This window comes from Streptopelia decaocto (assembly GCF_964273445.1).
Source record: "Streptopelia decaocto genome assembly, chromosome: 7".
Classification (NCBI taxonomy): Eukaryota; Metazoa; Chordata; class Aves; order Columbiformes; family Columbidae; genus Streptopelia; species Streptopelia decaocto.
This window is the reverse complement of record NC_138661.1, coordinates 41,337,839-41,351,090: the sequence shown is the minus strand read 5'-3', so window position 1 is coordinate 41,351,090 and position 13,252 is coordinate 41,337,839. Positions and strand designations below refer to the sequence as shown.

General features: G+C 49.4%; 1 protein-coding gene across 1 annotated transcript; it reads right to left on the bottom strand.

Annotated features, from left to right (window-relative positions):
* Window positions 1-7,754: 7,754 nt before the first annotated feature.
* RHOV (ras homolog family member V) lies at window positions 7,755-12,144 on the bottom strand. Its single transcript, XM_082057929.1, has 3 exons — window positions 11,918-12,144; window positions 8,582-8,640; window positions 7,755-8,243 (listed from the first exon to the last, which is right to left on the bottom strand). The coding sequence occupies exons 1-3, from the start codon at window positions 12,111-12,113 to the stop codon at window positions 7,803-7,805; spliced, it is 696 nt and encodes a 231-aa protein (XP_081914055.1). The 5' UTR covers window positions 12,114-12,144; the 3' UTR covers window positions 7,755-7,802.
* Window positions 12,145-13,252: the final 1,108 nt, after the last annotated feature.

Sequence of the window (13,252 nt, the reverse complement as noted above, 5' to 3'; positions counted from 1 at the left end):
GATCTCTCTGGAACTTGCAGAATGTGATAATGGAGACTGGTGTCTGGACATATTTCAAGGCTTTTGTCTTGTTTTGAGGTCTATGAGAAGTGCTGTGGTGTTCCTGGCAATATCCCTTCCCCTGCTATGACACCCTGTGAATACCAGTTACTAAATGTGTATCACACCCCATGGAGGGGAGGGAGCTCCCTTTTGGGAATGCAAAAAGGAATGTCATTCACCGAAAACCACACAGGGAAATGATGTTAAAGCCTGGGTTAGCACTTACAGGCTTCCAGTGACCTAAACTGTATTTAGACTTTCCTCTCTCTTCTAGCACCTAATGTATTTGTCATCTGGAAAGAGATGTTTGGAGGTAGTGAATAAATGCTCTGCATGGAAAGGCAGGATGCTGCTATTGCTGATACTCACAAGGCAGCCAGCCAGGTGCTGCTGGATGTCCTGTTCCTCCCAAGGTATAGTTGTGTTTTACTGGTCAGCACAGAGTCCCTATGTTTCAGGCTTAGCATCCTTTGACAGGAGTCTTGTACATGTGAGATTTACTGTTAGATGCTAATAACTCTTGTTATTCTACAAATCTATTTGGCTTACAAGAAATAAACTCAGTCATCCTATGGAAGTTATCACAACATTAGATATCCTCTCTTACCCTCCTTTCAGATTATACACTGCTGCCCAGATAATATTCCAGGGAGGCTGACATCTTTCATCTGCTCCATGTTATTAAAACCCCTTAGCAGGAGGAATGAATATTCATCTCTGCTATATATAGCACCATGCGTATTACTACCCACAGCTGGGAGTACAGACCGGGTGGCCACACTCGGATCTGTACGGTTTGGTTTTTGGAAGCTTTTTTTTCTCTGTGGCCGCTGCATCTCTGGCTGGCTGGCAGTGTTGGGGCTCTGTGAGCAGCCTGCCGCTCTTCTTTCCTGGCAGAGGTTTCACAGGGTTTCAAAGCCTCTCTCCAGTGCGGTTATTAAAGGCTTTTGTTTATCTTGTGAAATCTGCCCTGTGAATGCTGACACTGGAGAGTTTCCCTGACTCTTCCTCTCGCTGTCTCTCACGGGTCTATTCCCATGAAAATGATCTCAGGTGTGCCGTGCGTCATAAGCCCGCCCCGGGCACTCTCTGCTTTACTGGCAGGGAAGACGAATGTGCAGTTTCTGAAGCTCTGCCCATAGCTGGGTGCTGCTCCTGCCCCCCAGCCTGCAGAGAGCCAGCCCAGCGGCACTGGCAGTGGCGGGCACCAGTCATCCCCAGGCACACGCTGCTCCCTGGGCAGGCCGCCCAGCAAAGGGTTCTGCAACACCATCTGAAACCTATTTTCACTGCTCAGGCAGCATTTTCCCAGCCTCTCTGCTGTCTAGCCCTGCAGGGATGCAGCCTCTGCTGGGAGAACAGAATCCTCCCACGATGGGCCCTGCTGCAGCACGTGATGCTGACTGTTCCCTTTGGATGAGAAAGCACCTCAGTCTGCAGGGCTGGGGTGGTGACGCTCGCCGTCAGCAAGATCCCAGCTACATCCCTGGCTTCTCCCTGTGTCCCTGTTGCCACTGAGCTATGTAACCAGGTTTTCACCTGGAGAAGCAGAGGGTTAAGATTGGTGGCAGGGTAAGACACTTACAGGCATGGTGGAGAAAGGGTAGGTCCATGACCTCAGTGTCCAGAGCCCTCCCAGATTTCAACAGTAGTGATGACAGCACCAGCACAAGTGCGCCTGGCCTCTTTGAAATCACCAATACTGTCCCAGTGCCACCATGTCACCAGCACAAACGTGGCAGTGCTGTCGCCTGGGTGACTTGGGAAGGGAGCTTTGCTGTCCTTGTTTGACTTGTTAACCAATGCTCTCCCATCCATCCATCCATCCATCCATCCATCCATCCATCCATCCATCCATCCATCCATCCTCCTCTACAGGACAGTGGAGGTGCCTCCACAGGAGGTTGAGCTCTCCCACTCTCACTGCCAGTAGAATCAGGTCCCACAGGTGGGTTCCTGCTGCCAGCAGGGCTGGGGGAGCAGCAGAACCCATGCCCTGGCCAGAAAGCCAGGCTTGGCTCCCAGGCTGAGCGGCTGCTGGTCCTGCAGCAGTGCCGTCTGCATTGCAAGCCTGGCAACTGGCTTGCTGTGTGAGAAAACACGGAAAGAGAGATTTACCCTGAACCCTGGGAAGCCCATGTATTTTCATTGTATTTTAATTTTAAGAGATTGTCTGCCCCGCCCAAGATTATCTCATGGGAAAGAAAAGCCTGGCTCAGTGACTTGTGGTGAAACCTGTCCCGCAGCCAAATTTCCCGCACCTGATGTTCCTCCATAGCAGCAGAAACCGGAGTATTTCAGCTCACAACAGTGCCCCAGGGGCAGTGCTGGGGGTGAGGTGATGGAGGGGGAGGATGGGACCCACATCTCCTCCTGCTCTTCCAGAACAAGTCCGGCAAGTTTGGATGCCGAGCGGCTCAGTCCGGGAGCTGGAAAGGGCATGGTGTCACCCTGGGAACGGGGATCACGTGGGGCTGCAGCCGAGGGAACCTGTCTCAGGGATACGTTGAAACATACCCTGCTCTCTTGCACAATAGGTCTTTGCAAGTACAATGCTGTATTTATACGGTGGGAACGGAGAGCCCAGGGCTGGACTCCGCAAAGGCATGAGTAAGCAGCTTCCAGGAGGCCCAGGTGCTGGCTGGGCCAGCTCTTTGATTCTTCTCCTGGAAGCAGATGCAGACTGGGAGCTGGGTCTTGACCAGCATCCTCCAGTACAGGGAGGACAGTCTTGGAGCCATACTGTAAAACCTGAGTGGTTTCTTTCTACAATGCTTTATCTCCTGAGCCCCCTACAGAGTGATTTAGCATGGGTCCAAGAGAGGCAATGATGTGAAGGAGAGCTAAGGTGTTTAAGCAGACCAGGCGGGCCAAGGGCGGCCTCCTGGGCACAGAGGACTCTCGGCAGGGTTGGAAGAGCAGCGGTCTGTTTAAAACACAGGCTGCAAGATGACAAACATTTCTTGTGGTGCCAGTGCCTGTTTGAGCCTCTGTTTGCTCCTGCTCCTCTCATGTTCCCATGCCACCCTTTGCGAGGCCACAGAGAAGACCACAGGAGGGGACCAGCCCAACCCAAATCAGGTGCAGGAAGGCATTAGGAGCACAGCTGAAGCAAGCTATTTACGCTACCATTACAGCTGGGAAAAGTCAAGCCAGACCCTGCTTCCAAGCTTGAAATGGTTGCCTAATTGATAAATTGCCTTAAACTTGGGGCAATCTGAAGAAATAGCTAGTTAGCACCCGAGGATCAAATTGGGGGGTGTTAAGAAGGTGATAACGTTGTTAACAGAATCATACCCCTCTCAGGAAATAAGGGAGGGTGCTGTTCCCTGGTAATTGCATTTCCACAGAGTTCAAGCACAGCTAGGTTCCTGCTGCTGGACTATGTCAGCTCCTGACCTGGTAAAAATTTAGCCTGTACTTTCAAAATAAATAGGACATAGCCTACAGGGCATAAAGATCTCCTGAAGGGACCTTTCAGACTTGCCCTTCTGGTGCTGGAAGGAGTCTGCGTTGAGTCAGATGAAACTTGGTATTATTCTGGGGATTAATTGCCAGTCAGGGTTCAGTGGAAGCCTGGGAGAGTTTTGCCAGCTGGGAACCTTCTTGGCACAGCTAAGCACATTTAGGGTGTGCTCCTTACAGAGAAAGGCAACAAAAGGGTCCTTTCCACACTGCATTCCTCCTGTTGCTGACACCTGAGCTCAGCTCCTTTGGAGATGGCAGCTGAGAGTGGCAGGTAGCGCACTGACTTCGCACAGAATTACAAGATGTAGAAGGCACCTGTACTGAAGCACCTTCAGTGTTGCTCATGATGGTGGGAAAGCTCAGATGAATTACTCTGCTGGATGCAGGACTGCGCAGGAGTCTGCTGACCAGGATCCAACTCAGAAACCTGAGCAAGAAAGAAGGTACTAGAGAGTTTCTACCCTATAGGCACATTGTTTTTTCTAGCATTTGATGCTGAACTTTGCACTAAGGAGCAAGTCAGATCAACTAATCATAAAGATCCTTTCTGGTGTTAAAGTAAGTGGCACTCATGTGGAATTGTGCTGGTCTAGTAATGGGCTTGGCCAGCTTCATCTAGCCTGGTGGGGTGGTTTGTGTTAGCAACAGTCTCCCAGGAACTCTCCTGTGCTCACAGCATCATCGGAAATACAGGTTGGTCAAGCAGCATATGCAATGCAGAAACAAGCCCAAACTGTCCCAGAGCCAGGTAGCAGCACAGGTCCAGTACTGCACCATGGAGAGGACTAGAGCAAGCTTTAGAGATGCCTCGGGTGGCTTGGTAGGACACTCCATGTAAGGAGATAGATTCACCCCCACCCTCAGGAGCTCAGCTTTGTTCAAGGATTGCAGGGAGCTTTAGGATGCTTACTGTGCACAAGACAGGATATGGCTCAGTGGAATGACTCACTCCCCGTAAAGTTAATTCACACTTTGCTGCTATTTCCATTTACAGCTTCTTCTGTAAGCTTTAATGCTGGGAAGCTGCAAACCTGGGAGCTGGCTCCAAATAATCACACAGGTCACCTTACATCAAGCAAAGAGCAGACTGCAGGAGGCCAGTGGAGCCTGAGACTCTCTCAAAAAAAAAAAAAAAAAAATTAAAAAAAATTTCCCAAATCACATTTTATCATCAGTATTTTCCTATTCACTTCTGGTTTCTGAAGGACATTTGCTCATTACCCCTTCTATACTGTAGTTTTTGTCCATTTTCTTTCCTACCTCTCTGCTGAGCTACCCCAGCAGCGTCACTTCCCAGCCCTCTGCCTTTGGAGCAGCTATGGGGCCCCAGATGTGGACAGACAGGAGCCCTGACCTACCTGTGATGCTGATGATAAGGCTAAAAGGATGAGTCCTATGAGCTATCTCGAACAGAGCCTTTGTGTCCTATCTGGCATGGGCAAAGTTTCTCAGCACTTCAGCAGTGTTTAACTACCAAGTTAAGTTATATCAGGCTGGTTGCTAAATTACCCATCAGCCTAATGACAGAGCAGCAGGCTGTTATTAAGGCTTCAAATGCCAGGTCCTACATGGGCTTGTCGCTTGTCTGAGTGAGTGCTGGGAGGGCCTCCTAACTGGTCCCTGGCTGGTGGCTTCTGGGGAGAGGCACTGAAAACCTTGGATGTTTGCTGCTCCATCCCCCTTGGCAGCCTCCACGCTGAGTGCAGAGGAAAATTAACTGAGGCAACAAAAGGGTGTTGGAAGGTTTCATCTATGAGGGGATTTTTACCATTGCTAGTGGGGGTTAGGACATAGAGGGACAAGTGAGGCAATTTTCCCCTTATGCTATTGTCAGTAAAATGGAATAACTCCTCCTCTATCTTAAAGCCCAGCTTATTTTTCACTGAAAAAAATACAAACACATATTGTGGACATTAAAAAAATTTATTTGAACAAATATTAGACACAATCACAGAGGAAGAAAGCAGCTCTCAGTACAGTTTCTTTTCCAGAGTGAAATAATCCCTGTTTCATACCAAGCTACTGCAGGACAACCCTTGTTCTCCCCAGCAGGAGGGGAGGCTGGTGTTCTCTCCACCCATGGATTTGCTCCATAGCAGTATGGCAAGCTCCTCAGCAGGTCACACCCCAGCCCTCGGTCTCACAAGCTAAAGAAATGAGTGAAGACCCAACAAACAAACTGAACTGATGGTACAGCAAACATAAATGTACAGGTAGGAAACACACAGGGATGCGTTGCTGAGTGAGAGCTTTGTTTTGGGGGTAGGTCCTGCCTAGAGGAGTGTAGGACATGGCACCTCCGGCTACCACTTCTATACTCTCCATCTCTTTGGACTCCTCACTGGAGCCAGATGGCATTTCAGCTTGGGGAGCCCTTTCAATGTTTAGCTCATTTTGACACACCATCTTTTTCAGGTCTCTAAGCCCTACGCTACAAGCAGCTCCAAGGCTGTGGGCCACGTCCCTTCGCAAGAAGACTTGCCCACCTCTTTCACACTGTAATGTTGCCCAAGGAGAGAGCAGGCTTTACTCATATCCTGGGGACCACATGAGCTGTGCCACAGAGAGAGATGGTTGTGAGAGATGTTTGGATCTAGAGCCATGCTGCATTACTTTCATTTGTTTTATTTACAGGCCCGCTAGCTCAGATATGCTTGCTTTTGGTGCAGGGCAAACAATCCACAGCTATGTCCCCTTCTGTCACATTACTCCAGAGCATCCCCAAAGTGATGGGTCATGGCCAGATGCAGAAAACACCCCAAGTATTGAAACCATTGCTTGACAGACCTGTCACACTCTCTGCTACATAAACCAGAATGAAATGTCTCTGTGAAACAAGTTTTAGTTACGTTCTGTAATAAAATGTGAATAGACTCACTGGGAAATTAATCCTCTGAAAAACAGGTGAGAGGGGAACAGAGCATAGTGAATGTTTTTCTCTGGCAGGAACTTCATAGATTTCCTTTACTTTTGATTTCAGCAGATCAAGCAGTGACTTTTAAGAAAAGGAAGCACAATAAGAAGAAGCCCTGAGCCCTCTGTTCCTGTTCTGCAGCCTCAGGAAGAACAGTACAAAGTAAATTCTGTTTTCCTGTATAGATCTGAAACTGAGGATTTTACTGACCAAGAGGAACTCTCTCTCTCTCTCACCTCCTCCTTTTGATTCAGAACATAATGTATAAACAATATGACTTTGAAACTGAGATCACTAGCAAATTTTCCAGGTCCCTAGAAGACTCCCTGAATATTAGCATCTCAATTAAGTAGAATCACAACTTTCATTTAGCAATGTTCATTCTTCTTTCCTTCTCCATCTCCCTTTCTTCCTTCCATCTCTTTTTTCCCCCTCTTTATTCTCTTCCTTTTCTTCCTTCTCTCTTTTCCTTTTGTTACATGCATGGCTCTCCATCAACATTTCACCCCTTGGTGGTTAGTGTTACAAACCCTTCACTGACACAGTTTCTCCTCTGCTAGACAGACAGAGCCACTTATCACTGTCCTTCACCTGTTCTTTCTCTCAAAACAACACACACAACAAAGGCCTTTCAAAATAGGTCCCCAAGTTTATGACTACCTCTTCAGGTAGGACTGTAGCACTGGCACCCACTGGACTACAGAATCCTCTGAGAGAACATTTTGTTTAAAGAACTATTGTAGCTCCCAGTGCATTTTCTCTTCAGCCTGCTAGTGGCATTTATTTAGAAAAAACCTTCTCAAGGGTACTCACGATGCAGAGCCTTTAAGAAAGAGCACTGCTTTTTCACAGCCAAGTGACTTCAACCTATTTTGGCAAGCAGAATCAGAGAGGGAACCCAAGTCTCTTGTTACCAACTCACAGTTGCCTCTAACTGCCCCTACCTTACTCTCTGCCAAGCCTGTAAATCAGCCAAAACATAAGCAGACTTCAAAAGTCCCTCGCGTTTATTATGCTGCATCAGAACTCTGAAAGCATGTTAGCTTTGGACAGAAATCTGGTCATTTGGAACACGGTAAGGAACCTGCCTGTTCTGGGGTACTGAGTCTTGGTGTAGTAAAGGCTCCCATTAGTCTGGGACAATACAGACATGTCCAGCAGGTACTTATAGCTGCACGGACCATTCCACATCCTGGCAGAATGGAAATCCAGTTCATGTCTCCTGGGCATCAGATACTGGAACCCAGCAAGAGCCAGGTTTCCAAGCCCACCAGCTTATCATACCCTCCTTGCTGGGGCCATAGGAGCAGTCACTCCAAGAAGGTGCAGAGCCAATAATGGCATTGAGTGTTTCTTTTTCCCCCCACTCAGAGCAGCTTCAGACAAAGCAGAAGAACTTCTTCCAGCGGCACTTGGAGAGAGTTTTGATGCCTTTGGCAGTCATCTTCTTTTCCTGCCGTGCTTTGTGCTCAACACCGCTGACTATGGCCATGTCAAAAACTTCTTTGAGGTTCTTCTGGGTCAGGGCTGAGCATTCCAGGTAGGCTTCAGCCCGGATTTTGTCAGCTAGACCTTCTGCCTGGGGCCGGGGCACGGGCTTCACATGGTAGCGATCCAGGCTGATAAGGACATTGACATCGTCCCGCAAGTCTGCCTGTGTCCCCACCAGCAGCACTGGTGCCCGGGGGTTGTGAGTTCGTATCTCAGGGATCCATTTCTCAGTAATGTTTTGGAAGGAGCTTGGGTTTACCACACTGAAGCAGACAAGGAAGACGTCGGTGTCAGGGTAACAAAGTGAGCGCAAGCAGTCAAAGTCCTCCTGTAGAAAATGGAGGGAGGGGGTAAAAAAAACAAAAAATTCTTCACTAGACTGATCTCCTGACAGCATAGTACTGCAGTGCCTTTTTCACATGTTAACTGGGACAGCAACATCCTCAGAGGCAGGGTATGGTGCTGACTTTGTGGCAATGCCACAGTTCCAGCACAAGTTTCAGAGCTGAAGGAGTCTGTCATACCCCTGTCTGTGATTGTCACACCAGCAAACAGCTGGACTAGGGGATTTCCTTCCTTCCCAGTTAAACACTGCATTCTTCAAAAGCCTGCACAGAGACCGGGTCGGATAGGACCAGAACTGACAGCTGCTTTGATAGAGCTTACCTGTCCAGCAGTGTCCCACAGCTGGATCCGGACTGGGGCTCCATCCACCAGGACTTGCACTGTAGCAGAAAGAAACAAGCATGAGTCTAAGGGAGCTGCCCAGGATACACGCATGCACTTATATAGTATTTTTCCCAGAGCATCCTGTTTTGTGTCCCACTGAACAGACATCTTGAAGTCACCCAAGTCTGTCCTCCTTGCTGAGCATCCTCCCAAACCTCACAAATCAGCTGAAGCGTGCACTGGAAACATTAAGATACCCACAACTGGCTTTCTGATTTGGTTATCCCTCAGCTGTTTTGGGCTCTTTTCCAGGGTTTTGAAAGAATCATTCCGTATTACTGGACCCTTAGCCAAATGGTGCCCCCTGAGAACAACTTGTTCTTCCATAACCCGAGAAAGCAGATAAGGATAAACACAGACAACTTCAGCAACATATGCCTAGCTTTTTGGCCCAGGGTGGAAGTTCATATCAGTTTCCACTAAAGAGCTACCGGAGATTTTTCCCATCTGGGCCAGAAATGTGGCCTTAAAAAAAAAAAAAAAAGGTGTTACTGTGAGTGTCCTGGCTAAGAAAAAACAAAGACCAAAACCCAACTTTGAAGTGAAGAAGTGAATAAGGAAACAGTGATGAGTGAAATCCCCTTCAGAGACTATGCACACACTGGAAAACTGCTGAGTTACACATGTAAGGTCTGCTCCCTTTTCACTCCCTAATCACAGTAAGCCTTCATGTGGTATCAGCTGACTCAGACTGAGGGCTGGCAGGACCTCTGATGGAAACCTGGAATGAAACTGATAGATGTTTAAGTGCACAAACACCACAGAGACTGGCTGGGAACCGAGGAAAAGGAGAGAGGGGTTAGGGGAGCTAGAAATCACTTGAAAGTTCTGACAAAGCAGATGGGGCTGTGCTCTGGCAAACAGAGGCAGACATCCTGGCTAAGGTGACAATGGGTGGCACTTGACACATGGTAGCTAAATGCACTCCCTGTGCCCAGGATGAGGCTTTATTGCCCTTTTTGTTAAAAAAAAAAAAAAAAAAGCCAACAACAAACCACAAACAAAACAGAAGATGGAACGATCTTTTGTGGTTCTTGAAGTAATCAGCCAGGTGAGAAAAGTGATAGGAACAACTGACATGGTGAGTTTAACACAAGTTCTTGGAGGAGATCACTCCTCCCTGAAAGCAGCTTGTGGAGGAGGGAGACACAGACAAAAGATGAGCTTAAGTCTGGTGGAAGACTGAAATTGATGGAAAAAACAAGGGGTGGGTGCATCCAGCACAGCGCCACTCCTCGCGGCATAGCTGAAAGTCATCGTTCCCTTGCGACTGGGAAACAGTTGGGCCCCAGAGGAGAAAGAGAAACCTGTTCCTGATCAAAGAACCTGCTAGATCCTGACTTGATCTGCAAGGAACTGGGCATTTGCCTTTCTAGTATCTGGTTTCTTCTGTCTCACAAATGTGCTGAGAGAAGGAATTAACATCCCTGGAATGTTTTATAATCTTCAGAAGAAAGGCATCACATATATTACCTGCTGCTCCAGTGCTTGCACAAGGTTTTTTGGTACCTGCTGCTAGCCTAAACTGGGCTAGAAACCCTGCGACAGCCCTCCCAATACCGCCCTCACAAGGCACACACCCTGAGGACTACGCTGAGTGTTGGGACAACAGCGAAGGGGCCGGCAGAACAGGACAGCCCGGTGGAGAAAGGGCACCAGGTACACTGCCCTGCCTGGCAGTGACACCCAGCAGGACGTGGCAGACAGGCAGATATGGGATATGGCTGGGCCACAGTCTCAGAACCATTCCTCAGATAACACAATACTTTCTTCCATCTTCTTCAACTGGTACTGGCATTGCAGTGCCTTGACCATAACTAGGGTTAGGATGTAAACTGTGAAGCTCAGTTCTGCTGGCAGTTTCAATTGCAAGTACTCCCCAAGAGCGGAAGGAATTTGGCTGAAATTTCTGATATGGATCTTGAACTGTGCTTAGTGAATCCAAGGAGGGACTTTTCTCAAGTTTACCCAGGTTATGTGTAGGAGTGGGAAGGGAAACTCCTCTGTTCTCCCAATAAGCAGAAAGTGAACTTTGGAAGACCTGCTTTTAATGTTTTTGATTTCTATCAGTTGCAAATGCTACATGCCTCTGGATCAGGCTCAGTACTTGGACAGTTGAAGTGGGGCTAAACCCATGTGCAGCTATCTTCAGATTACTTGCTGCTAATTGGGCAGTCTCTGAACTGCCTCCAACTTTCTGGATTTGCCCTTTGCAAAAATGTGGAGGCTAAGGAAGATAATGTCAAGCCTCTCTCAGCTCAAAACTGCACACATCAGTGTAAAGGAGCAGAGAGAGCAGCAACCTGTCCCTTGGAGGACTTGAGGGCTCCATTCATCTGTTCCCGAAGGACCACTGGACTCATGTTCCCAGTTCATTTCCTCCAAGGGACAATGGAAGAGCTTGGAGAAGGTCAAGGCAAGGCAAATCAACAATTCCCAGCGTAAGAGTGAGCAACTGGGGGGACAGTCAGACAAACAAAACACTCCCTCTAAGAACCCCTGAGACTATGACACATTAGAAGTCTTGTTCCTGGTCTGACTTGAACCCATTTCTAATCTACTGATCTATACTGTCATGTATTGTTGTGTTTCTTCATATCAGATGAAGATCAGAAATCTTTCAAAGGGCTTTATATTTTCCTGGGGTTTATAGTAGAAACTGGAGCACAAAAGGAGTGGAGGACAAGAACGAAGATGGCATTTACAAAAGTGGAAATTAATGAGAACTCATCAGCTGACAGAGAACGTGATTCTAGCTAAACTTCGAGCTCTTCAACTTTTTGGCAACCTCAATTCAACGATAACTTGAGTGGACATGTGGGCAAAAGGATGTGTTTGCTGAGTATCAGTTGAACATAGAAAGCCTACAGTGCAATGCTGCGATGTTTCTGAAGCTAAAAATCGGCACCATCAGAAAATAAAGTCCCCTCCTATTTAGCGACAATAACACCACAAAACCAGGAAGGTGTCCAGTTTCATAGAACTTGCAAACCGACTTGATACATGCCCTGTTGACACATAAAACTGCAAAATGCAGGACTTCCACCTGCTAAACTTCACAAAACGCCCGGGGGACTCAGACCGAGTTGTAGAAAACGCCCTTGGGCTTTGTGTCCCCAGGCTGCGCTCACCCTACACCCGCAAAGCCACCTCCGGTAGCCCGTCCCACCGGGAAAGCCCACCCAGCCCCCCCGGGAACACCGAACAGGGATCCCCCCGCCGCCTCCCTCGCCCGGCCGGCCGAGGCACCGCGGAGCCCGTGCGGGCGCCTACCGGAGAAGGTGTCGAGGGCGGTGGGCTGGTACTCGTCGGGGTACCCGTTGGTGGTGTAGCTGACGACCAGGCTGGTCTTGCCCACGGCGCCATCTCCCACCAGCACACACTTGATGCCCAGCTCCGGGCCGCTGCCCCGAGCGGGGCTGTGTCTCCGCAGGGCGGGCGAGTAGTCCAGCAGCTCCTGGGGGGGCATGGCACCGGGGACACCGGGGGCTCGGCGGGGCTCAGCGCGGGGAGCGGCGCGGCGGAGCCGCTGCCATGCCCGGCCGGGCGGGCTGCTCTTGGGGCTGCGCGCTGCCGTGCGGTGACACCCACTCCGGCCCGCCTGGCACTGCTCCTCATCGCTGCACCTGCCGCCCTGCGCCCAAAACCGGCCCCCATTTCCCTAGTCCCGCCCCCGCCCGCCCCGTCGGGAGGGCGGTCTGGCCCGGCCCGGCCCGGCCCGGCCGCCTCCTCCCGCCGCCTCCCCCCGGCCAGAGCCCGGTGCCGCATCCCCCTCCGCTGCCACGGCCCCCGAGCAGCGCTCACTCTCGGGATTTCGGTAGGATCCGAGTGCTCCATCCTACTCCATTTTGTGCACCCAGAGGGGAAAGCCACGGTCCCCCACGCCCCCTTTTTATTTTAAAAAGAAGCCGCGCTGATGTATTTATTTCCACTAACCGGTAGCCCCACTCCGGAGCACCTGTGGTTTCTGAAAGAAGGGAATAAAATCAACGGTGTTGGTCAGTATTGTGAGGGACAGCAGAAAACAAATGACAGAAATACATCACTTTTGTTAACTACATGATTGCCATTACCGAGTTCCTCTGACCCAGCTGAGCTGTTGCTACATGCTGGCAAAAGCCACAAAGTGTATTTTCCCATGACATGCGCAGGGGTTCCCATTCTACTGCCTTTTTTCATATTCACCTCCAGTAGCTCACACGCTACACTGTGCCCTCGGCAGTGGAGAAGATGGCTCCATCCCTGCCCTGGGGAGCTCACTGTCTGAAGAAGTACGACTAAATAAACAGAAGAGTGGGAGCACACCACTTAAAAGCAGAGATGTGGCCACGTTATCACAGCAACCATTGCACCCCAGTGTATCACCACCAAGTGATTGAAAACACTGGAGGGAAAGTATTAATGCATGCAATACCTAGTATTGCAACATCAGCTGGAAGCTGGAGCAAAGTTCTGTTTGTCGATGAATGTCACCAATTTAGTTATATGATGTTCTTTGTGCTCTCAGCAAGGGAGACCTTTTTGCATGGGCAGGTTCGTGCTGCAAGGAGCTGTTGGTTAGCAGATCCTGAGCTTGTGTCTCTGCATCCATGCTGAGAAGCTACCCAG